At 41.0% G+C, this 24510-nt stretch overlaps 1 protein-coding gene across 1 annotated transcript in view; it reads left to right on the top strand.

Annotated features, from left to right (window-relative positions):
* epha3 (eph receptor A3) overlaps positions 1-24510 on the top strand; it is a 94722-nt gene that overhangs the window by 60649 nt on the left and 9563 nt on the right. The window contains exons 6-15 of the mRNA XM_070837528.1: positions 590-714; positions 5737-5899; positions 6684-6786; positions 7309-7373; positions 8747-8872; positions 12752-12937; positions 15599-15660; positions 17652-17861; positions 19757-19906; positions 20659-20852. Coding sequence (XP_070693629.1) covers positions 590-714; positions 5737-5899; positions 6684-6786; positions 7309-7373; positions 8747-8872; positions 12752-12937; positions 15599-15660; positions 17652-17861; positions 19757-19906; positions 20659-20852 — 1384 coding nt within the window. The remainder of the gene's footprint in view (positions 1-589; positions 715-5736; positions 5900-6683; positions 6787-7308; positions 7374-8746; positions 8873-12751; positions 12938-15598; positions 15661-17651; positions 17862-19756; positions 19907-20658; positions 20853-24510) is intronic.

Here is a 24510-nt window from a genome sequence, read left to right as displayed (position 1 = left end):
AATGGTACTTCACAGATTAAGTTTAATCTGTGAAGGAGTGTATGTTGAAGGAGAGGAATGTTTAGGCGACAATGCGGCTTCTACTGACACGTAGTTTTATGCTACAGTATAAAACAGTGTAGAACACGATCCATTCATTTATGGCAATTTCATTTAGATAGTAAAATCAATAGTGTGTTTTGATGGGTTAGGGCTTAATCTTGATCTCTGGCTGATATAAGCACTATGTACTGCATTGCTCTCACAGAGGAGATGTACACATGTAACTAATGTGAGCACTATATGTGTTTCAGCCTGTGTTTATATGTGTGTGTTTGTATGTGTGTGTGCATGTATGTCTGTATGAACATGATCATGCCCAAGCCAGTGTTTGCATTAGTGTACATTTCGTTCCGCCCACCAACCCCGGGCCACAGCCTTTAATGTGGCCCCACTGGGCAGCAAACTGAGTTAGGCTAACAGGAACCATAGACAATTGCCAGGATGCAACACCGGTGACTGAACTTCCACTGAACCTCACAATAAAGAAACTCACTCTCTCTCTCTCTCTCTTTCTTTCACTCTGTGTCTGTCTATGTCTCCCACCCAGCTCCCTCCCCGGTGACAGTAATCAGAAAGGAGAAGACGTCTCGAAACAGCGTCTCCCTGTCCTGGCAGGAGCCAGAAAGACCAAACGGCATTATCCTCGATTATGAGATCAAATACTACGAAAAGGTTGGTGCAGCATATATCCCTGTTGATACTTAACCTGGTGTGCCCTTGAGTAAGGTGGCATCATAAACTGTGCTTTGTAAAGACAGTTCAGTTAATGTGCGTTTTGAATTTATCGAGAGGATTTATATCACTGTCATATCAGTCTGGTAATTATGAGGCTACAGCCAGCATATAACGGCATAGCAGGTGGATTTTGTTGCTTTTGGATGTATGAAGGTGAAATGGATACAGAGTTCAAAGATGGCTAACTATTCATGGAAGACGCTGAAAAAGCTCTGCAGGCATGAAACCAATGTTGTCCAGTATTTCTAACTAGTCCAAAAACAATCTCATTTTCCTCCCCTCTCCAATTTCCAGTCCTTTTCTAACTACTCCACCTTTTGTCTCGACTTCTGCACCTCCATCCTCTCTTCTTCATTTTCATGTTTTTCTTTCTATCTTCATTCTTCTTCTCCTCACGCCTCCCCTCCTTCCTTGCTTCTACCTCTCATCTCCTCTTTAAATCTTCTATTCTTCATCCTGTCCTCCTCTCCCCTCGTCTAAATGGAGACAAGTTTTATGGCAGACAGTAAATGCGTCTGTGGGGTCGCTGATTCCTCTGTGAGGGAAATTAGTGCAGAACGAATTACACTGGCTTTCAGCACCAATGCTGTGCTATGGCTGACATTTGATGGTGAAATTAGCCGTGGATGCAAGTTTAATCACTCTGGCAGATTCATTGTGTGTGTATGTGTGAGCATGTATGTGTGTCTGTGTGTGTGTATTCATGTGTGAGCATGTGTGTGTCCCAGATCACAGTTTGCTTGAATGCCAACATTGGCCCCTAATCTCTTGATTAGTAGGCCGACAGAAGCTGTTTCCTCTATAAACTCTGTTCCCTGCTCAGCCATCCTTACCTAAGATGTTAAAACAAGGCCGGAAATCTGTGAGAGGAAAAGTTAATGACTGATACTGGGTCAAAGCTCACTGCAGGTCTTATTCTCAACTGTGGCATTTCAATCGCGCACATATGCTCACACATTACAAATGCCTATTCGTTAAAAGAGGATGGGGAAAAGAATGAAAGGGTGGAGTCCACCCAGCTTGGAGGCCCAGCTTTGGATGGCATAACAGACCAGTGAACGCTTTCACATGCACTTCCTCTCAATCTCAGCCTAGTCTACAGTTTTTGTGAAACTAAAATCTGCAATTTTCTTTGACTGCAATACCTGAATTAAATGTTATTACCACTTTATTACCATGGCACCTCAAAGAGTTTTGCAACAGTGGAGCCTTATGTAGAGTGTTTGATAGACATTTATGATGAAAAGTCCCTGGGCCTTTTCATTCATCCTTATTAATCACATTGTCTCTCAGCAACTACTGGAGACAGGGACACACACACATTTCCACAAAACCCAAGTTCCCAGCCATACGTACTCAGGGATTTTAAACCCCAGACAAAAGGCTCTTCCATGCAGAAGAGCAAACTGGGACAACTGGGGGAGACCCCCATAACAACCCAGGATAGAGGCCTCTTCGTGTGGCAGGCAGAGGGACGCTGAGGGCCTCTAGCATGCCAGGGATCAAGGCCACAGGAGGACGAGAGTTGGAGCACAAATTCCCCACACCAAGACCACACCATGACTCACTTATGAGACAGAGAGAGGCTTTTAGGGAGACAGACACATGCAGACATAATTACATATACAGTACACATAAACAGGATGGTGACACAGAGCACAAAAACAGACCGACAGAGATTAAAGCAGAGCTTTTAGCAAGAAGATGTTCAGATTTGCAGCATCAACCAGATTTTGAGTTTTTTTGTGTTTTTTGTTTTTTTTTCTGTCTGTATTTACTTGAGTTTAAAACAGACATACACAGTGTACCTTATCATGTAATCCAATAATGATTTACCGATGACTCTAGCCTCCCTTAATATAGGAAAGTGAATGTTTTGCCAACAACCACACAGCATCACTCAAAGCAAAATACCTCTGTGTAGAAGATTAAGGACTCAACGGGCCAATAGATGTCTGGGATCAAACCAATGGCCGACTAGGAAAATTTATACAATTACAGTAATCGTTTCCCCTCCTGTGGGGAGTGTTTTGCATAGGTAGCAGGACAAGGAAAAGTTTTAGAGAAGCATTTCAGAAGTTGAGATTTTTCATTCGTATAGCTTAGGGATTTTCTAGTGTGAGCAATACACTACGGAGCCGAACACAAATATTAGTGGTCACAAGTCATTTAGTCTGGTAGCACTGTAAATCTGGAGTGCTGATTGGACTTCTCATGCTTAAAGTAACAGTTTCTGCCAACGTTTCCTGATCATTTGACTTCAGCACGCTGACACATCAGTTATGTTATGTTGGCGGCTCCATGGCAACACTAACTGAAGCCTTAGTAGATCATTAGCATAGTTATGTGCATGACAGCTATTGTTTCCAGATCTTTATTGGAATATTCTTCAGGGCTTGAAATAATTAAAAGTGATCCAGTGCTCTGAATCTTTTTTATAGTTTTTATAAGTAAGTTTAATGACATAGAAAAAGTGATAAACAACTAATATGGGTGCATCAATTACTAAAGAAACTGTCTTTTCCAACATATTTCTTATGATCTGTTTGTCTGATGATTTCACTGGTGAAACTCAAGCTTAGTGGCTCACACCAAGAAAACCCTTGCAGCTCATTCTTTTTAACTAACCCCACCTAACCAGTCTTTTGCCTCCGTGTTTGCCCGCACCGCTCTTTCTGCCAACACATACCACCGTGTCACACGGTCGTGAAACCAGAGGCCGAAGTTTTCAAGTGCGAGGGCTGTTCCCTAACTGTGTATCCTATATATGGGAATTCTTGGGGAATGTCTGGTGATATTCTTGGGAATTCCCAACCAGAAAGCTTCCCAGTATGAAGAGAGGTGTTTCATCTTTTGAAATCCCAGGCTAACTGTGTGATCTTCCTGTCGCTTTAACCAGCTAAAGGGCGCTCCACGGCCGATAAGGCATTTCCAAGTGCACTTTGTGAAAATAGAATTTGTGGGAATACACTTTGCTGATTGTTTTTGCATGTTTTATCACTGTAATCTAAAGAGCAGAGAGAGCTTCAAATCCACTTTAATTTGGGCTGTTTATTTAGTTTTACATGGAAGGAATGCTGGCTGAAACACTGTATTTATAAGACTTCTGCTGTACATCTCCTGTTTTGGGGTCTACGTGAGTTTGCATCTGTGTATGTGGGTGTGTGTGTGAGTGTGTATGTGTGTGTTATACAAGCTATAATTTGCTACAGCTTTGTTTAGATTGTCAAAGCAGAACGCAGCACAGACTCCATATTAAATTCTAGCAGTGAGACGCACACACAGGGCTGCAGCGGGGGGAAAAAGAAGAGAGGTGTCTGATCTGAGCTTCTTTCTCTGTCCCTTTGTGTCTCAAACACACACACACACACACACGCACAAAGGTGCTTGTGCCACACCTGTGTGTAATTTTCAGGGGATCACATGCTGTCCTGAACGTGGAACAGTGACAAGCTGCGAGTAGATTTAAGAGTTGTCCCAGTGCAGGTCTGGTGTATCAGTTACCTCCTCATACATACAGCAGTTTAAAAAGCTTTGTGCACCATAAAACTCTGATCCACTCCATTAATGGGCGTGAAGCTTCTTTTAGACGTTGATTGTGTGTGTGTGTGAATGTCTGCGTGTGTTTATGCCGCTGCCTGCACCCATGACTGCCTCTTTATAACTCGGTCTATAAAATGAGGATTTGACTATGCCTCAACATGATTTGGCATTGAATGATTTTTACGAGCTTGGCTATGTTGCAAAACGTGTAGCTTATTTTCAGGATTGTTGAAGTCATGCCTAATAGGTTGTCATTAAGATTTAAGGTCCCTGTCCTATTTTCCTTCTTTTCAACAGCTTCCTTCATAGCAATTGAATTGGGTCAATAAAAAGGTGATTGCAAGCCTGTCTGGATTGGCTCGGCACAATTCATCCTAGACAACTCAATCACGTTATGAGGCACAAGACAGAGCAACACAATCTTTGGGTTAAAATGCATTTTTGTTCCAGCAATAATTCAACTTCTTTATTTGTGTCTATGTGAGTTGTTTTTATTCCGGTGCTGGTGCCTCCGGTCCTGTTCTGATGGTGACAGGCTGCCTACTGTAACGTAAAGTTGCTATTGTATTTCTTTCTCTCACGTTTCTGGATTTCTACTTACAGCATGTTTCTTATCAAACTAAGGTTGAAAAATAGATTTCATCAACATTTGTTTCTTTAATAATCTTACACACATAAAAGATAAAAAACAAAAAAGGCAAATAGCACATAGCATAAGCATATACGATGCTTAATGCATGGCATGCATTATTTATGCACTGTAAAATGTTTGGTGCGTAGTAGTAAATTGGGTGTAATAACTCTGCATGTATTAGTACTGTGCTTCAGCTTACTAAACATACATAAACACTTAGTTTTTTGACTGCCCATTAGTTTAGCATGAATTAATTTGATTAGTAACAGATTTTTTTTTTGTTTAATCTATCAAACGTATCTCTCTGCATTGCAGCAGCTAACATCAGACAATTATGGAGGCTACTCTGTCTTTTCTCTTCTTCATCTATCCCCTGTCCTCTCATCTTTTCTTCACCGTTTTCTCCCTTCCACATCTGGAAACAATGTGGGGAGCAGACCTGGTGTAAATCCTCCTGTTGTTTTATCAGTGGGGTTCAGCTGGAGAGAAGTCATAAAATATAAAAGGCATAATTCATCAGAAGAAAAGCTCCTAAACTATGTTTGTGAGTGTTTGTGTGCGTGGAAGTGTGCATTTGTGTGAAAATGTACATGTTCGTAATGTGTTGTATGTTATATATATATTATATGTATATATTGTATAAATTAATAGTTCCAACTCACTCGCACTTGTGCGAGTGAGTTGACTTGTGCTATTTTCCTCAACAGAAAAGGCCAACACTCTCACAAATATTCAATTCCTTTTTCCTGTCCACCTCTTCCTTTGTCCGCCTTGCCTTACAGGAGGAGCAGGAGACCAGCTACACCATTCTGCGTGCTCGGGGTTGTAATGTGACTCTGAATGGTCTAAAGCCCAACACTGCCTACCTGCTGCAGATCAGAGCCCGCACTGCTGCTGGATACGGAGCCAGCAGCCCCAGTTTCCAGTTTGAGACCAGCCCCGACTGTAAGTTCAGCACAGAAAAGAGGTTTAATTGTTTTACTGCTGTAGTTGAAAATGTGGTTAGACTGATTCATGGGTTTTTTTTGGTTTTTTTTTTGAATCAGCACAGGGCCAATACTGTCCTTTCATAGGAAATAACCAATAATGAATAGTGAGATTCTGGAGCCATTCTTACTGAAAACCACACAAGCATGCTTGTTATTTTTCTTATTTTGTCCCAAGTTTTAAAGTGTATCTTGAATTGGTCTAATAGATGTTTCAGGAGCTTTTCTTTATATTTCAATAGTCTTACATTCTGAGGGAATGTTTATTTTTTATAAAACTGGTGTCAGGATATATACTGGCGTGAAAAATCAGCTGTTACACCTTCAGTCAACAACAATTTAGCAACAGTATTAGTTTTGTACACCAAAACACCACAATGATCTGTTTATGTTTTACTTAAATGCCATTAAGTGCATCTACAAATTAGAGTAGCTCTTGTCTTTATACTGTTCTGCTGTGTCTGTATTTTGTAGTTTTGTACAGTGTGAGATATGAGCTGTAGAAGCACAATATATTCAAATTAATTTCATTACAAAATGCAATGTATCCTGAGAGATGCTTCAGCAAAATCTATATTCTCTTGTAACGTAATATATTGCATTAAATTAAATCAAATTGATATTTGATATTAAAAATGTACAGTACTGGCGAAGTAGGACTAGAGGATGATTAATGTGTGTATTTTAATTTTAAAATAAAGGTTAACGCTGCTCATTTCCTGATGCTCTCTGTCTTTCAGCAGCCTTCTCTATCTCCAGTGAGAGCAGTCAGGTTGTTCTGATCGCCATTTCCTCCGCTGTGGCCATCATCCTCCTCACCGTGCTGCTCTACGTCCTGATTGGCAGGTCTGTCCACCTGTCACTTGACTTGATTCTCACTGAGTGTTTTCTCCTCCAGTCACAGCAGCTGACTGTGTGTGTATTTTACTGTGTATTTTTCAAAATGCCCACTGTTGCCTCTAGATAATTTTCACCCAATAGGTTCCCCTCTATTTAAGATATTGCAACAGCTGTTTTTACTGAAGGTGTGTGTGCATGTGTAGGAGAAAGCAATAGATTGTGTGTGTGTGTGTGTGTGTGTGTGTGTGTGTGTGTGTGTGTGTGTGTGTGTGTGTGTGGCAGGCAGAAGTTGGCAGACAGTACTGTTCAGAGAGAGTATAAATCCACAGCTCATTATAATACTTACTGATCCTCTCTTGGCTTATAAGAGCTGGGATTACACACACACACACACACACACACACACACACACACACACACACACAGCTCTCACTCACAGCTCTCACTAGCCTTTAGGCTAGGCCAATGGGTGAAGTCTTATAGGGAGATGTGGCACTACTTATGACCTTTCTCTGTTTGGATTGGCAGGTTTTGTTGCCACAGCAAATCCAAACATCCTGATGAGAAAAGACTGCACTTTGGCAACGGCCACTGTAAGTACTGGACGCTGCATTTCCACCGAGTAGAAATAGAGGCAGGCAATTACATTATAGTTAGTGTGATAGTTACAATCGGGGAGACGCTTCTCTCACAGCATTTTCACACGTCTTTACCAACAGTGGTTGTTACACAGCAGCTATTTCCAAGCTTGAAGTGGTTTTCCCTTTACCTTGGCTCGTTTGGTCATATGAGAAGACAGTAATCGGACTGAGACCGTGAAGAGAAGGAGGTTTCTCGGTCCATTTGCAAAGCAATCCGCAAGGCTTCATTTGGAAAGGGAACAAGTTCAGACTGCTCTCCCAGCCAGCTCTACAGCAAATGCAGAGAATTAAGGTTTACACAATCTCTAATTATAGGGTTCACCCCAGAGTATGGTCCTTTCCATTGATACATTTTTAACCAGCAAGAAAAGAGTCTCAGTCATGTCAGTAAAGTTGAAGTAGTAAATTATGTGGACCAACAGAGACAGCAGGTTTAAAATGAACTTCCATCTTCTTTATATCCCCCTTGCTCCCTCTTTCTGCTTGCTCTACTTTATTCATATATGATGTGTTATTTATTAGGAATACTCCCACCTTTAACCTTGACCCAAGTATTGGCCCTCAAACTCCCCAGTCACTGAACTGCGGCTGTCCACTGCCTCATGAATGGTTAGGATGGGTCAAATGCAGAGCATAAATTTCTCCATAGGGACTAATAAAATACAGTTTTATTACTTAAAGGATAGGTTCACATTTTCTGCCAAGTTTGCCTTAAAACAATACTCACATACTCGCATGTACACTGAAGCAGTTTTTGGTCGCTGTTATCGTTCCTCCTGCCTTTTGCTATTGGACTCACACAAATCAGCTCACAGTCATTTTCCCTCTTTGCGCTGTTATCCCTCCGTCACAGCTCAGCAGAAGGAGAAGTACACAGAGGGAATTTTAAAACTCAGCTTAAAGTGTCTTTATGTCTATGTGTTTGTCAGATTTAGCTTATTCATTTAGAGGATCTCATTCTTTGCTACCTAATTTGGGTGTTTTTATCACAAATCAGCTGCACTTTCATTGAACAGATTATGTCATATTGTTCAACTTAGAAGCATCTGTAAACTACAGTTATTCTAACGCTTGATTTGTCGTATTAAATGAACCCAAACCATCCTCTGAGTTTTGTTTTGTGTTGTGCAGTGTTCAATGTAAATATATCATCACTTATTAACAATGGGCTTTGATTCCTGTTTTTTTTTTATCATAAAGCTGAGCATTAGCAAGATAGCGATAGATCCTTACTATGTTTAAAGTTGTTAAAATGTTCAGAGGACATATGGGATGTAGTTTTTAAATGGTCATTAACTAATGCAACCTGTTCTGTCCTGGCGCAGTGCGTCTGCCGGGTATCAGGACCTACGTGGACCCCCACACATATGAGGACCCAAGCCAGGCCGTACATGAATTTGCAAAGGAGCTGGACGCCTCCTGCATTGCCATCGATAAAGTGGTGGGAGCAGGTAAGAACAGACAGAGGAATACACTTGAGCAGACTTCATACAGGTTATTTCAGGCAATAAAAAAGACTTAAGACTAAAGCTACATTACATTGCAGCTTGTTTAATTTCTTGGACTGGGCACCTAAAAACATTTATAGGAACAGGTGGCATTTTTAGCCACTATTTTGGAACGTAATGTATTAGTGATTTTTTTAGAAACTGAAAGAAAATTGAATGTACTAAAGTGTAAATTGTTTACATTTTTCTCTCACATCTTTACTCAGAATACTTGAATTCTCTGACGTATTAACAATTGCCACAACACTGAAAAAAGTAGGAACAGAAATTATAATAAATGGGCTCAGATTAAGATCAGATTACCAATGTGGAAAAGTGATTTTTAAAAAAGGGTGGAAAAATAGGAAGCAGATAAAGAGAAATAAATGTTTTCTTCATCTCCCTGACATTTTGTCACCTTTCTAACCTCACAGCAACTTCATCACATCCGTCTTTGTCACGCTCTGTTTAAAGACAAAGACACTTCAAGTGCTCAACCGCTTACAGAAAAAATTAAGTGCATGTAGAGCTCCTATATATCTGCTTGTTCATATCAGCAGGCTAGTTTAATTGTGTGCCGTATACTGCGCAGCTGGGAGTGAGAAGCACTTAATGCCCCAGCTTGGGGTCCATTCTTTCCGGCCCTCCTCTATGAGGGAAGGAGAGATGCTGAGACTGGGAATAATTCTGCTCACCATCAATTGGCGTATTTCACCATTTCTTCTTTCCTTCCTTCATGCTTATCTTTTCATTCCAATTCTCTTCATTCTCCACATTGCCCACAGGCAACAGCTGATGCTCTAATTCTGAACCAAGTCTCATGATCGCAACTGTAAAACAAGCCTCCTCTCCTCTCCTCTCCTCTCCTCTCCTCTCCTCTCCTCGATATCTTGAGTAGGAGTGCAGACAGAAGGGTAATGCATTGTGATTCATGTCGAGTGCAGGCAGAATAGATGGAGACTAAAGCACACAGCACGTAACAGCAGGCTGGTCTCCAGAGTCCCACCAGCCCTGCACACTGTAAAGCTGTCAGGACGGCCTGAGAGTTTAATACCTGACTCCACACTGGACTGTGCTACTCTCCACAATGCAGTTTTCATAGTTCATAGTAGAGGCAACGCATATTAATCTCTGTAGGGCTGCAATGATAAATGGGTAGATATTTACTTTTTTATTAGAAGTCAAATATATACAAGAGAATGCTTTCCACTTCTGGTTTGGAGTATTTGAGTTTAACTTTTACATTTTATTACATGACATTTATTACAATACAAACATTAATAATAGCTAATAGAAAATGTGATTGTATTTCTAATATAATGTATAATTCATATAATTATCTGTATCACCCTTCCAAAACCAATATAAGCTGAACCCTGGTACCCTCACACTGAAGAAGCCTACACTACAGTATACTATACATTTTTAATGCGCGCAGTACCCAGCTGAGACAAAGTATATTTATTTTAGTGCGTCTCCATACTTACAGAAAGTTCATGTTCACATTGTGCAATAGTTCTATTTTTATCCATGCTGTGATAAATCATGTTCAGGAGGTTAATATTGTAGCTTGTTTAGTAACAAATGATTGCTTGCTTTCACTTTACAATAACAAACTTTAGATGCTAAATGATTGGAGCCACTTGGGGCAAATTCTCTTCAGATAGTCCAGTGTTGCAGTTCACATCACACTGATTATTATTTTGTTAGCTTTCAGCGACCACAGCTCCTTTGAGGCTTTGACACTAATTGCTAGGACTTTGGGGATATACTGTGTTCTTGTTACATGTGAGTGCCATTGAAGTGCTAATAAATAACATATCTTATGGAAAGAAAACCCCTTTAATGGTTGTAGAAAAAGTTAAAAAAAAAAAAAAACTATATGAGAAAAGTCACTGAGTTATTGATGCTATTGGAACAAAGGTTGGCTCAGGAAGGGAATGGGACTCTCTAAACGAAAGTAAATGTGAGGTGAACACCAGAGGTGAACATTAAAGCTCAAGCTATGATGTAGACATTTTTGCCTGTCAGCTTGAATGTTATGTACCACCCATCTGTGTGATTTTTATGAAACCATATAAGCACTCACAACAGTACACAACATACCTCTTCTTTCTCCATCCCTGCCTCAATCCCCATCTGTCTTCATTAAACATGTTAACAAAGACTTTGATCTTTTTGCCAATCGGTGATTGTGTGTTAAAAGACAGAACACATGCTCCACTCTGCTTACATGGGTCAGACTTTAACATCAAAGTAGGATACCTAGCTCTCCTCAGAGCAGGAAAGAGCTAGTGTCCCTAATCAAGGCTCATTAGACCGAGATCCTCTTTCTCAGAGTGACCACATAAAAAGGTGCCTTGGCCTGGCTCGTCTGTCCACCGCTGAGGGGCAGAAGAACAGAGCAGAGCAGGACAGAACAGGCATGCGTTTGGTATTTAGACAGGTTGTAATTATTCTGGCTTAAGTTCTTCCAGACGCCGTTGCTTCAAGTCCAGGGTTTGACCCACGCTCTCTGATCCAGAGCTGCTTTGGGAAATGATTGTACTGGACTGAGAAGGATCTGCACATGTCTCAGCCATGACATCACCTCGCAATATGCAGATACGTTATGGAGTAAAACGCACTCGCATAGAAATGCACACACATAAATATACTGCGCACGTTCCGCTCAGCTTACAGTCCGGCCAAATCCCTGTCACCAGCTGTAACATGGCTAGCTGCCTTTGAAGTTGCCAGCCTGCCTACAGAGCTTACAGTACTTCGTGAAACACACACATTCTCACACACACACAGGCACGGGCTGAGGTAAACACACACATCCCCTCACCAGCAAGGAATGCTAATTGATCTCTCCCACATTGGATGTTGAGTCACGCTGCATTTTAACACGACATTGAAAGAAAGTCGAAAGGTCACTTCTGGTCTTTCTGGTCAGTGTGAACTTGTCATCCAGAAAGTGGATACAGGTGAATAGCTTTCAAAGTTTATTACTACACATGGTGTCATTACTACAATTTGTGGTTGACACACCTAATTATGCAGTGATTTCTCTCCAAAAATCAAATGAATACATTTCCTGACGAATGGGCGTAATGACAGAGGTGATCATCAAGGTCCTCTTTCATCTGCAGGATCATCTTTGTCACTAAGTGGTCATTATATCTGTTAAAAGCATTTATGATGACACCTCAAACAATGGTGGGCCCAGTACTTCTGCCTCACGCTATGCTTGTTAGCAATGCTTTCAATGGGGAAATTGGCCTTGCCATGGGTTAAAAAATGACAAGCTTCTCTTTTTGTCACTTGCAAATGAGCTCAGTATGAAAAAAAAAGGTTTCTGGACAGAGCAGTTCAGTTACCCAGTAAGCTGCCCTGAAGTAGGACCCTGTGCAGTTAGCTAGAATAGCTAATCAAGGGGGGCATTTCTTTTCTTTTGGTCGGACTCAGTGTTTGAAATGACTTATGCGAAACTTGCATTGCTTTGTCTATCTTTTCCTTATCCTCCACTGGAGATACCTTGCGTAAAGTTAGCATGACCTATAGACTGAATGAATACAATTAGCCAATGAGAATAACTCAGGTAGAAAAATACCAGAATAATTTCCTCCTAACATTTACTTTCCTACAGTTTTAGTCAGCTCCTTGTTGAGCCATAAATATTTAATTAGATGCTCTAATTAGAATATGAATCTTCTTTTAAGCATAGGCAACTTAATTTCTTGTGGATTTGCAAGCGGACAAACATTTGGATCATTTCTTATAGATATATGGTGATAAATTATATCCATATCTACATTTGATTGATCGTGTTGCATCTTCCATCCATGATTTTATCTTTAGGTGAGTTCGGTGAGGTGTGCAGCGGTCGCCTGAAGCTGCCCAGCAAGAAGGAGATCTGTGTGGCCATCAAGACTCTCAAGGGAGGATACACAGACAAACAGAGGCGGGACTTCCTCGCTGAGGCGTCAATCATGGGACAGTTTGACCACCCCAACATCATCAGGCTGGAGGGGGTGGTAACACGCAGTAAGTGCAGGGAATTAACGTCCAACTATTGTGCTGATGGTGGTTTTCCTTAAAGGTCATCTAAGCGATTTTTTTTTCGATTCTGTTAAAAATAAAAGATACAGATAGAACAGTACAGGATCCAGAGGAATAAAATAGAATAGAAAAGAGTAAGAGTGAACAGAGATACTGTGGGATTTGCATTCACATTCCGTCACATATCCGACCTCATCAGAGCGTCTTTTTACCGATTCCGGATTTGCAATTGTCTTTGACAAATTGCTCTAAAGTGGCCGACACTTCTGTGAAAGAGCACAGGAGTTTTATTGAGTTGTCGTGGTGTAAATCTCCGCAGATCAATGTGCTCTGATCAAAGCCTGTGTCCAAAGCGGGCATAAATCCATAAATCCATATCTCTGGCTCGCTCCCCTCTGGGCCTCTTTATAATACTATCATTAGCACACAGAAGGCCTCTTTAAAAAGGAATGACTGCAGAAAAAGGGAAATAATGAGTCTGAACTTTGTCGCTGAGAAACGGGCCTGGCCTCTATCTCTCCCTGCGGCACAAGGCTTGTTAAGTAGTTCTGCCAGTGTGGTTATTCTACAGAGTGGAATAAAATACATTGAGAACTTCCCTTACTTTATTGTCCTCAACTTTTCCTCCTCTTTATGTCTCATTTGCTCTTCTTTTTCTCCACTTTTTGTAATCTCAATGCCTTAATTGCTACCTACCTCTTAAATTTGAATTCACTGACTAGCAGGCTTAAATGGCAAAACTAGCTAATTGTGTTATCATAGACACAGTATGGGATTTTTACATTAGCACTTTTTTAGTAAAACTCATAAGAAACTTATAAGGAAAACATGTTCACTCATAAATTCAGCTCTGTTCAGAACAGAACAGTAGCTCCTTGTTATTCTGAGTTGAACACAGCTCACTCTCAAAGTGAAACAGTTTTTATGTGCATGATCCTCCATCATTGAGACTGTTTGTCTAATACATCTTACACCACTCTTCCTATTAATGTCCAGCTGGTGAAAAATGCTGCAATAACACAAGACTGTGATTTCATTTGCTGCTCTTAGACTAATAGGGAAAGCCCAGTATTCAGGACTATGAGTGTGTGTGTGTGTGTGTGTGTGTGTGTGTGGATACATGACATTTGGAGGGATACCCTGAACACATGTGCGTGAGCTGGAGCAGCATGAGTGCAAGGCATAGTTTTAGGAGGTCCATTTGATATCCTCACACACACACACACACACACACACACACACACACACACACACACACACAGAGTAGACACACTGCTGTAGGGTGATTTATTAAGCTGCTCCTGTTAATTCTTAATAATCCTGAGACTTTCACACCCCATTTACCTTGCTGCTGCTTTTGGCTGATCCACAGGCTGCATATTTGCAGGCGTACACACACACACACACACACACACACACACACACACACATTTGTGTTCACAGAAAAAAGGGGCTTGGGGGTTTTGTCTTTGCTGCCAATGTTGAAAATAGAGAGACATAGGGAAGGGAAGAGGGTGGAGGACAGCGAGGGAGGCCCGGGTGTGTGTGTTCCTGTCTGCAACTATAAAAGCCGTCCGCTGGTAAACGGAGCGATCCATCACAGCCTTTTAGGGATGGGGGGTGTTTAGCTGTATCTGTGTTTTTTATTGTAAGAGAATGTGTTGCAACTATATTGAGACAATCCATGTATGTTGGGTGAGTTTTTTTACAGTGGCAAAAAGTAGAAAAGCGATCTGATCTGCTTTGTTAAGACACTGAGTCAGCTAACATCCATCATTATTAATGGCAAATTGTTGTTTTTTTCCAAATAGAGTAATAGGTTTGTTTCTTTTAACAACTGATTCCATAACCCGCTCAGCCTGTGTCATTCCTGAAAAGAAGTCTGCCTCACCAGATGTGGGGTGGGTTCACATTAATACATGCAAGACAGATAGAAGAAGAAGGTGAGGGTAGGGCGATCGGGGAAGAGAGGCAGGGGTGATGGAGAAAAGGTAGGTCAGGAGTGAAGAAACGAAGCAGGGGAAGGACACATTAATCAGAATAAAATGGAGAAGAAGAATATGGCTGGTGGTAAGTGGAGAGGAAAGAAGGGAGAACAAAGCCATCTGGGACACAAACAAGTCCTGACACCGGCACTGTTCATTTAACAATGGCTGATTTAAAGGTTTCTTAAAGAGATTTTTTTTTTTTTCATTTTCCCCCTGTAATAAACCTTGTGTTGGCCAGAGTCTGATCAGGTACAGATGATAGCAGGCAGTGCGGATTTACAGCCAGATCTTCCACTGAAATAAAGATGTCACACTCTGACAGCTGACCTGCTGGGACCCTAAAACTATGACTAGTATAATTTTATTCTGCTGAGAGAGAGAGCGAGTCAGAGGGTGTGTGTGTGTGAGACACAGAGAAAAGTTCAACCTGGTCCCTATCAATACCTAGAGCGACTGCTTTAAGTCAAATTACAGACCTCTCTGTTGACTCACTGTGACTTAACCAGTTTCAGAGAATACATCTGAAATCAATATGATGTTGGTCTTTTATCTGGCTTGTAGTTCTGTTGTACAGCAAACAGAAGTTGTTGTTCTCACTTTGAAACTGACAGAACTGGTATGATGTGACCACATACTGAAGTCTCCTCTTCTTTCACAGGTAAACCCGTCATGATTGTCACAGAATACATGGAGAATGGATCCCTTGACAGTTTCTTGAGAGTAAGTAATAACATGGACAAGCACGCGCACACACACACACACACACACACACACACACACACACACGCGACTCATACTTGATGGCTAGCTGAGTATTAAACAACTTACATCAGGGAACCCCTTAATGTAGTGAAACAAAATGCCTTGCACCTGTACAACACACAGTCAAACATCATATATCGCTGTCAAGCAGTGCAGTAACTCGTTGCTTTTACATTTTAAAAAATATCTGTCTACAAAGCATAGTGATGTTATTGCGGTAAAAAGAAAAAGCTTTAAGACTTATTCATAGATTCAAGTCAATACTGTACCTAAGAATGTTTGACTTCAGAAGTTGTGACAGCTGAACTCGCCACAAAGGCCTTATCAAATGTTATGAACTGTATCCCCACAGCTCGTCTGGCTGGGAGTGAATTTGATCCTTGCCATGCGTCTCTTAAACAGGAATTGACCTGCGTCACTGAAATTAGCCAAAGCACAACAGCCAAGCCACAACACTGGCATGAAAACATGTGTACTGATGCCTGTTTTAGTCCTTTTCCACATGTGTCTGCTCAGTATCCAGACACATGCAGAAGGAGTAGCTGTTGCTTCCTGACATTTTCCCAGAGGCCTGCACTTCATCGTTGAAAATGTACATGTGCAAACACACACACACTCACACATGGATAGCTTATGCATTGTAGCGTATGTCCCAGTTCCGCTTAGTCACTTCAGCAAAGCTTTGAAGTGACTAAGCCAGGTGGTTCTGACCACTAATTGCTCCAGATGAAATGGGTGGAGTGAGCCCAGTCGGTTTTCAAAGGAAAAGACACTCATCTTACACTCATCTCACAAATGACGTGGTCTTTAACAGAGTAATCTAGTGCATGCGAAGAGTAATGGGTGGAATGGCAAGGGGACACAGATAAACTGAGCTCAACCACACGCTAAATGGAACCAAGTGCAAACCCTGAGCAAAACCTACCAAAGACGGACAGCTCTGACAGTATTTCCTCATCTTGAGCTTTTTACTCTCGTCATGCCGTCATTGTTTGTATTTCTTTTCCATCTCGGCTTACATGCTAATTCTAAAACACTTATCAGTGTAAAACAGTGTAAACAGTCCTGTTTGCTAGCGCAAACAAGGAAAAACAGTGCTGTGTGTCCACATCTTAACCAGTCTGTTAGAATGCTGCATCTAACCGTCTAACCTTTGCAAACTCTTACGCAATTGAGCTCAAGAATCCAATTGAAATCTAAAGGAACTGCATTGTCAACAGATTTGCATTCTTGTTGGAGTACTTTAATAAGTTTTGGCCTGACATGGCTTCCTGAAGAATAACACCCACATGTTTTTAAATACTATTTAAATACTATACCATTGGGCTTATAATATATACATTTCAAACTGCTTTAATGTATGTATCTTGTTCTACATGTATGCATTTAAACATTCAGTGTTTCCTCTAAAATATATATATATATATAGAGGAGTCACTTTGAAAGGCTGTATTTTAAACTGTGCGACTCTAAAACTGACAGTTATAGTAAAAGACATATTCCTGGATAGTTGTGATGAATCCAACCAAAATGTCACAGAACTCAGGTCAGTCAGCTCAAGGTAAAGGGGTCTTTGGTCATCACATTGGCCATTATACAATAAATATATAATAAAATAGCATCATATGAGTGGTGGATAACAATAAGTGGTCTGATTGAAGAAGAAAGACCATTTCAGTTATATATTGGCCTGATCCTAATTTCCATACAGCACGTTAGTGCTTCTCTGGCTTTAGTATTTCACAGTTGCGCTGAAGATGAGGCACAGAATGTCAAAGGTGTTTTTTAAAGGTTAATGAAAATGCTCTGGATACTAATATAGAAAGGTTTCATTTTATGCAAATTGTCAGAAAGGTCACACTCCCTTTGTGTTGTATATGATATACATTAAAAGTTTTGCATTAACACCCATCTTTCCTTTCTTCCTTTTTTTCTTTCTGTCCTTTTAGAAGCACGATGCCCAGTTTACAGGCATCCAGTTGGTCGGCATGCTGCGTGGCATCGCCTCGGGCATGAAGTATCTGTCAGACATGGGCTACGTTCACAGAGACTTGGCAGCAAGAAACATCCTGGTCAACAGCAACCTGGTGTGTAAAGTGTCAGACTTCGGCCTGTCCCGAGTCCTGGAGGACGACCCAGAGGCTGCTTACACCACCAGGGTGAGCTTGAACACAAACACTATCCAAGGACATAAATGACAGCATGAACAAATGCCTTGGGCACTGTCCTGGGGCTCACTGGTTTTTTCAGGAATGTGTTACTTAAAAAAGCAATCTCACATAAAAGTCCCTGAATTGCACTGATGGAATATGAACAATATATTAACCCAAAAACTAGCCACAGCATCTCCTGTTCCCTTTTTGAACCAGAATAATTCTGTTCTTTGTCCAGGAAAAAAATGATCAGAAAACCAAACAGTGGTGATGTTCAATGTTCCTCTCTTTAGGCATATTGACATGAGTGATCAAATCCTTTGTTGACGTATCCACAGTCCCAACATTCACACCAATACTTTTGAGATGATTACACAATAAAACCTGAAGAACAATAACATTTTGGTTTGCAAATATTTGATTTACCTAAACAGAAATGGAGTTTCCATAGCAACGTTACTGGACTGTGGGAAATGTATGTGCTTACTGTGAAAAATTAGCATCTTGAGAACAAAACACTCAAAGTTTGTCCCCCAGGAGGTCAGACAAGTTTTCAGTTTTTAAGAGTGTCATCATCTTAGAAATAAGTAGAAGACTGTTTGACTGGATTTGTACTAAAAATATCAAAAATCATCTCACCCTATTTACAGGTTGTTTTATTTTGCTTGTTTCACTTCACAGCACAAAACACTTTCATCTTTACTTTGTGCCGGATTTGTATGTGTGTGGTCATTTTCATCATAGGATCCTGTGGTCTCAACCATGCGTGCAGCCCCTTTAAACACAGTATAATTTACTGGCTGAGAATTGCTTGTCAAATAAACAGTCAGTGTGCCGTGTGTCTTTCTCCCAGAAATACATAATCTAAAATAATAAGACAGAATAATAAACCCTGCCATGTTACAGTAACTGACAATGCTCCACACATGCAAGGAGATTTGAATCCAGCTCTCACTGGAACATTTCTTTTCCACTTCTCAAGCCTCTAGTTTTTAGGCAAAATCTATAAGTTTCTGTGTGTTTCTGTGCAGTGTGTGTGTAGGGAACACACATCTTGCACTTTAACCTTACAGCGGAGCAGGTGGGTACTGTATGAATGTAAGAGCAGTGTTTTTGCCTTTGCATTGTGTATCCATGTGCATCTGTGTTCATTAGTGCAACCACATGTATAATCGCGTGATTTTCTGTGTTTTAAACATTCCCTTGTGTTTCTTAATGGCTCAGGCAGTAGAAGAGTGTGTTTTTCAGAGGGCAGTGTCTGCGTGTGTGCACAGTACCAGGCAAGAGCTGAGTGACTTGGCCGATGTGTCTGTTAGCTTTGGCTGCCGTCGTCCTCCTTTCCTCAGCTCCATTTTCTTCATTTGTGCTGCTTCTCAGCTAGAAGACAAAAGCAGCAGACACTACAGTCAGAGGTTATGCAGGAAACTTAATCAATTCATCAATATCTTTATTTCTTTATGGTTGATACTTCTTTATTAAAACTGAATTAATCATTTTTACAGTAAGGTTCAATGTCACTTTCTATGATTTTTTTAAAATCCCAAATTTTCCCAAAAATATTTCAGTATCTTATGTGTTTATCATATATAGTTTGACAGCGCTGAAGATCAGTCTGGGTCTGAGGTTGAGACCACTATGCTCAGTCCAAACTCACAACAGCACAGTGAATCATCTGAATCTTTCAGGTCATGCAGGCCATTTTCATCATGTAATCATCAACATTCACACATTGTTGTCAGCCATTGTCCTGACAATCTAGTTCTATTTTTATATTACATTATTTGTGATAGTAAACCTGCTCTGTTGTCTCTCTTGAATTCCTTTTGGACAGGGAGAATGTGCTCAAAAATATTGATTTACTGAATGACAGACTGACTGATTCATCTTTCTTTTACTCTCAGGGTGGCAAGATCCCTATCCGATGGACAGCCCCAGAGGCTATTGCCTACAGGAAGTTTACATCAGCCAGTGATGCTTGGAGTTATGGCATTGTGCTCTGGGAAGTGATGTCATATGGGGAACGGCCATACTGGGAGATGTCCAATCAGGATGTGAGTACTGCCATGTTGCCAAGTTAACTTCCTTTAGTCTGTGTTTTGTACCAACCAGTAAAACAGTGCATCCAGCTTTGCACATTTGGCAAGTTTTATTGATGGGAAGAATACAAGGGCACCAGCAGCTCCCACTGATTTAGATGAAATGTTTAGTTCGTCTTCAGGGTCGCAAGAGGAGGCCGGTGGCCCACAGATGCGATAGGGCACTTAAGATAAAAAAACAATGTCAGTATCACTATGTCAATCACTGGTAAAGAAGCAGTGCAAGCTGCTGTTCAACCTTCAAAATATAACCACCACAACAGTGAAAAACTGTGTTGTTTCAGCTTAATGACCATATCTTGAGGCACTATTGGTGTGTTTTGAGCGCTTGGTGCATATTGTGCATCATTTCATTTCTTTTATTACATCCCCAAATTCATTAAAGCAGTAACATTTTGTCCTTGGCTGCATGCAACCCACAGCACATACAATCCCAAACCACTCCAAAAAAGCAACGCAAGCCGATGCAACAACAAGCTTCAAAACTGCACTATCCAAACTGAATATTGTATCATGAATTTCAAACTCAGGTCATTCTGATACACTGAACACTCCCAGAAAGATATTTATTTATATAAAACCCTGATGATAAAAGAAAAAGAAAGATTGAACTACAACTGCTATTAAAATAAAGGAAATAAGACGTCATTTTGATACTTTACATATCCGTCATTTCTCAAATCCCGTCTTTTCCTTCCTTCATGTAGGTAATAAAGGCTGTAGATGAGGGATACCGCCTCCCCCCACCCATGGACTGCCCTGCTACCCTTTACCAGCTGATGTTGGACTGCTGGCAGAAGGAGAGGAACAACCGGCCTAAGTTTGAACAGATCGTCAGCATCTTGGATAAACTCATCCGCAACCCTGGTAGCCTCAAAATCACAGCCAACACCACATCCAGGTATTAAAAGGATTTTTCATTACCTATTTCTTTTTTATTATGTCGGAAGTTGGCTGTGTGTTATATGGTCTAGACTTCAGCTGACTGGGCATTTTGCATTCTGCAAAATGTGATTGAGTGAGTGAGTTACCCTCCAATTAAAGAAGGTACTTTAAATCTAAAAGGCAGTATAAAGTAATCGATTGATATCATGAATTTCTGTCCAGCACTGGCAGAAGTTTCCTTTATACCTTCCACACAACAACAGTATGAGCTAATGCGGGTCAATGTACTTCCTGCTCTGTGATCACAAGGCTTTGGGACAATAATGGCAGATGCAGTTTTATTTTCCATGAATGAACCACAATTCACCATCAATAATGTAAAAAGACAAATGGACACAGTTGGGAATAAACTGAGGTTTTGTCTTAGGTTTGACCTTTTTTCTCCCTTGGTGGATGCTTGTTTGTTTTTGGAACCAGTAAGTGCAGGAGCTCAACGTAAATATTGCTTTCCTGCTTCCAGTGTTTGCAGGGTGTTACATGAAAATGAGCTCGACTGACCACATCCTCCCCCCATCTTTAACTAAAACAATTTAAATACATTTCTTTCATCTTTCCCTTGCCCATGAAGGCTAATGTCATACTCCTCTCTACTTTTTTTCAAATTTTATTATGCTGCATTTTCCCCTCCTTTTTATCCTCCCTTATACTTTGCTCCTTTTTTGGGGCCACCATTCTCTCCCATGGGTCCATGGGGAATGAGGGCGGCCCATGTACAGTTGTCAGTTCTGAGCAGAGATGGGGACAGGCGCTGGGTCTGCGGCAGACGGCCATGGTGTTATGGAGATGTCAAAGCTCATAACATTGACTAATGATTTCTTAAGAAAGTGAAAATAGGTCCCTTGGAGTTTGCATGTAATTTCCCTGATTGGCTTTTAACACCGGGCGAGCATAGGCTGGCCGACAGGGGCGGCTGTGGTGATTTATGAGAGCTGGGTGTGTATTTGTGTGTGTGCGATGGTGGCAGTTGCACTGCGGGAGCAGCTGCACTCCGCTTCACACACCTCGTTTGTCTCAGGGCTGTCCTGGCTGGCTAACGGAGCACCCCCTCCTCCACAAAGCCCAGAGCAGAGCCTCAGACTAGAACAGAGCATCTGGAGGCTCCGGGGGTGGGACCTGGTCAGAGTTTACTGCCCCTGCATGTGGATGGAGAGGGTCTGAGATCTGGGGCCAAGGTTGGCTGTCAGAGACTAATTATGGGCCAACAGGAGCCCAGTCAAGGTTAAAGGCCACTGTCTATCTGATTGTCTTTACAGGGTGTCTAAAACATATTAGATCACAGGTTATCCTTACTTCAAAATTGAAAAATGTGCCCCTAAAACTAGTCCTCATTCTAAATACAAGTCAAGTCAATACAAGTCAACCAACATTAATGTGCAGTAGTCGGTAATGCATTGCTACAGATGAGGATGGAGGACTTTTTACTTAATAATTTTTTTCCCAAAGCCATACAAGGCAAAATGAATAATGACAGGCCTCTGTGAACCTGTAACAACAAATCAGATCTATTACATTACTACTCTCTGTAATTCATTTTCAAACAAACTCTGTCTAGAGAATAAAGGTCTTCGGTTAATTTTCAGTAGTTAGGGCTGGGCTGGAAATGGGGTTGGAGTTGAAACAACAACCCATTCCCCTGTGAAGGGCTTGGTAGAACATAAGTTAGAGTGGGGCTGGGCCATGGCTGCAGATGGGACTGAGCTGAGATTTATGTTGGTGTGGATCTTGGCCTGCAGGGCTAAGGTTGGGACAGGGAATGGAAACAGTTTATTAGTAAATGGAAACCAGTTTAAGGCACCAAAGAACACAGATATTTATGCTTTTATTTAAAATTGAATTATATGCAAAGGCAGATAATAAGGTAACACCACCCATTGGTGGTCAAAAATATGAAAGCTGAGTAAGTGTGGAAGTACAGAAAACTGGATGGAGGATACCAGACATTGCAGATGCATTTCAGCAAACCATGTAATGAAATTATCCAAATGCCAATACTTTGTGTAATTTACATCTAATATGTCCAGTTGTGGGGTACTTTTTAAAAAAATCAAGGTGAAAGATTTCTTAAATACAGCTAAAACTCACTATCTGGCTAGTAATATGAATAAGAGGGTTCACAGTAAGAACCATGCATGCTTGACTAGAATCAAATGAAAATGTCACACTGGAATCAATCTAGGTTAATAGCTTCCCTGAGACCACCTGAGTTGTATTGATTAAAACTCCATCATATCCATCACATTCAGGAATGTATCACAGTTTAATTCAGTGGCCTAATATTGGGCCTATACATCAGTGTAACCTCTCCTAGTGACACCGTGGGAATCGTCGCGGTAACACAGTGAGAGGTAAATTCCTCCCACTCTGTCCTGCCCACATGTATCTGTTCAAGCTCCTCTCCTCATCCAACTTTCACCTCCCTTGAGAGCTTTAAAAACAAGAGACACAGCCCTGGTTATTTGGAGGTCAAAAGAATGAAAGATAGAGCAGAAAAGGGGAAGGGAAATAGAAAAGAGAAGGGGGTTAGACTTTGTTCTGTCTCCGGTGTCTGTATACTTCCTTCTGTTCTAGCGGGTGTTTTCTGCATTCTTATATGGTGTTAAGTCCACGAGGGGTTTTCAAACTCCCCTCTGACATCAGACAGATGCTTTCTTTTCTCTTTATTTTCCCCGTCATCGCATCCCTCTGTTTCTCTGTTTCTCTTGTCTCTTGAGTTACCGTGAGATGTTGCTGAAAATGTAACAACAAAGGAAACAAAGAAAATGATAAGGGAGGGAAAACAAGGTCATTTGCAGTTTATCTCTCAAAGGAGAGAAGAGAGGGGAAAAGAAAGTATAGGATAAAGGGGAGAAGAGATCGGAGGAGAAAAAAAAGTGGAAATGGGGTACAGCGGAGGAGAGGATCAATAGTCCTACAAAAAAGCCAAACTATTTGGGTATAATTCCCTTCATAAAACAGATGATTTTTATCAGCAGATGCATACTGGGAAAAGGTCTGTCATAACAATCACAATCATTCGTTTACACTACGTACATACATAGTAACTAACATTTTTGTCTTTCTCATAAAAACATTTCCTCTGTCCTCTAAGGGAGATTCACAGATTCCTTCTTCTCCCCCCATCCAAACCACCCCCACCTTCTAACCCCCAATTCCCTACTTTTCCTACAAACCAGTCTCTCCAGGGGGTCCTGGGGGGCCCTCGGCAGTTTGACAGGCCTCTGATCTGGCAGGAAAAGACTCAATCATTGTAACAACACCCACTCCACTGCATCAAATGCATCTTTTTTCCTCCCATTTTTCTTGTCTCTGTTTGAGATGTCATTGTGCCTTTCTTCTTGCTATATACACCTCTTTGTTGGCTTAGTATAGTATTTTTCTTCAGCACTTTTTGGTGGCAGCTTAATTATTTTCTACTGTAACATTCTATGGATTGTATTTTGCGTCTTTAAATCAAAATATACAGCAGCAGCAATCGAGGGCACAGAGTGAATCTAGTTTACCAGTGCTGTAAAGAACCTTGTATCTCCAACAGAAGGAAAAATCAGCAAGGAAACTGGTTGCCCTTGTAAACAACTAACCTTACAACTTAGCATAAGAACTTTTAATTCACCATT

Source organism: Pempheris klunzingeri, chromosome 10, assembly GCF_042242105.1.
Source record: "Pempheris klunzingeri isolate RE-2024b chromosome 10, fPemKlu1.hap1, whole genome shotgun sequence".
Classification (NCBI taxonomy): Eukaryota; Metazoa; Chordata; class Actinopteri; order Acropomatiformes; family Pempheridae; genus Pempheris; species Pempheris klunzingeri.
This window is presented reverse-complemented; position numbering and strand designations above follow the sequence as displayed.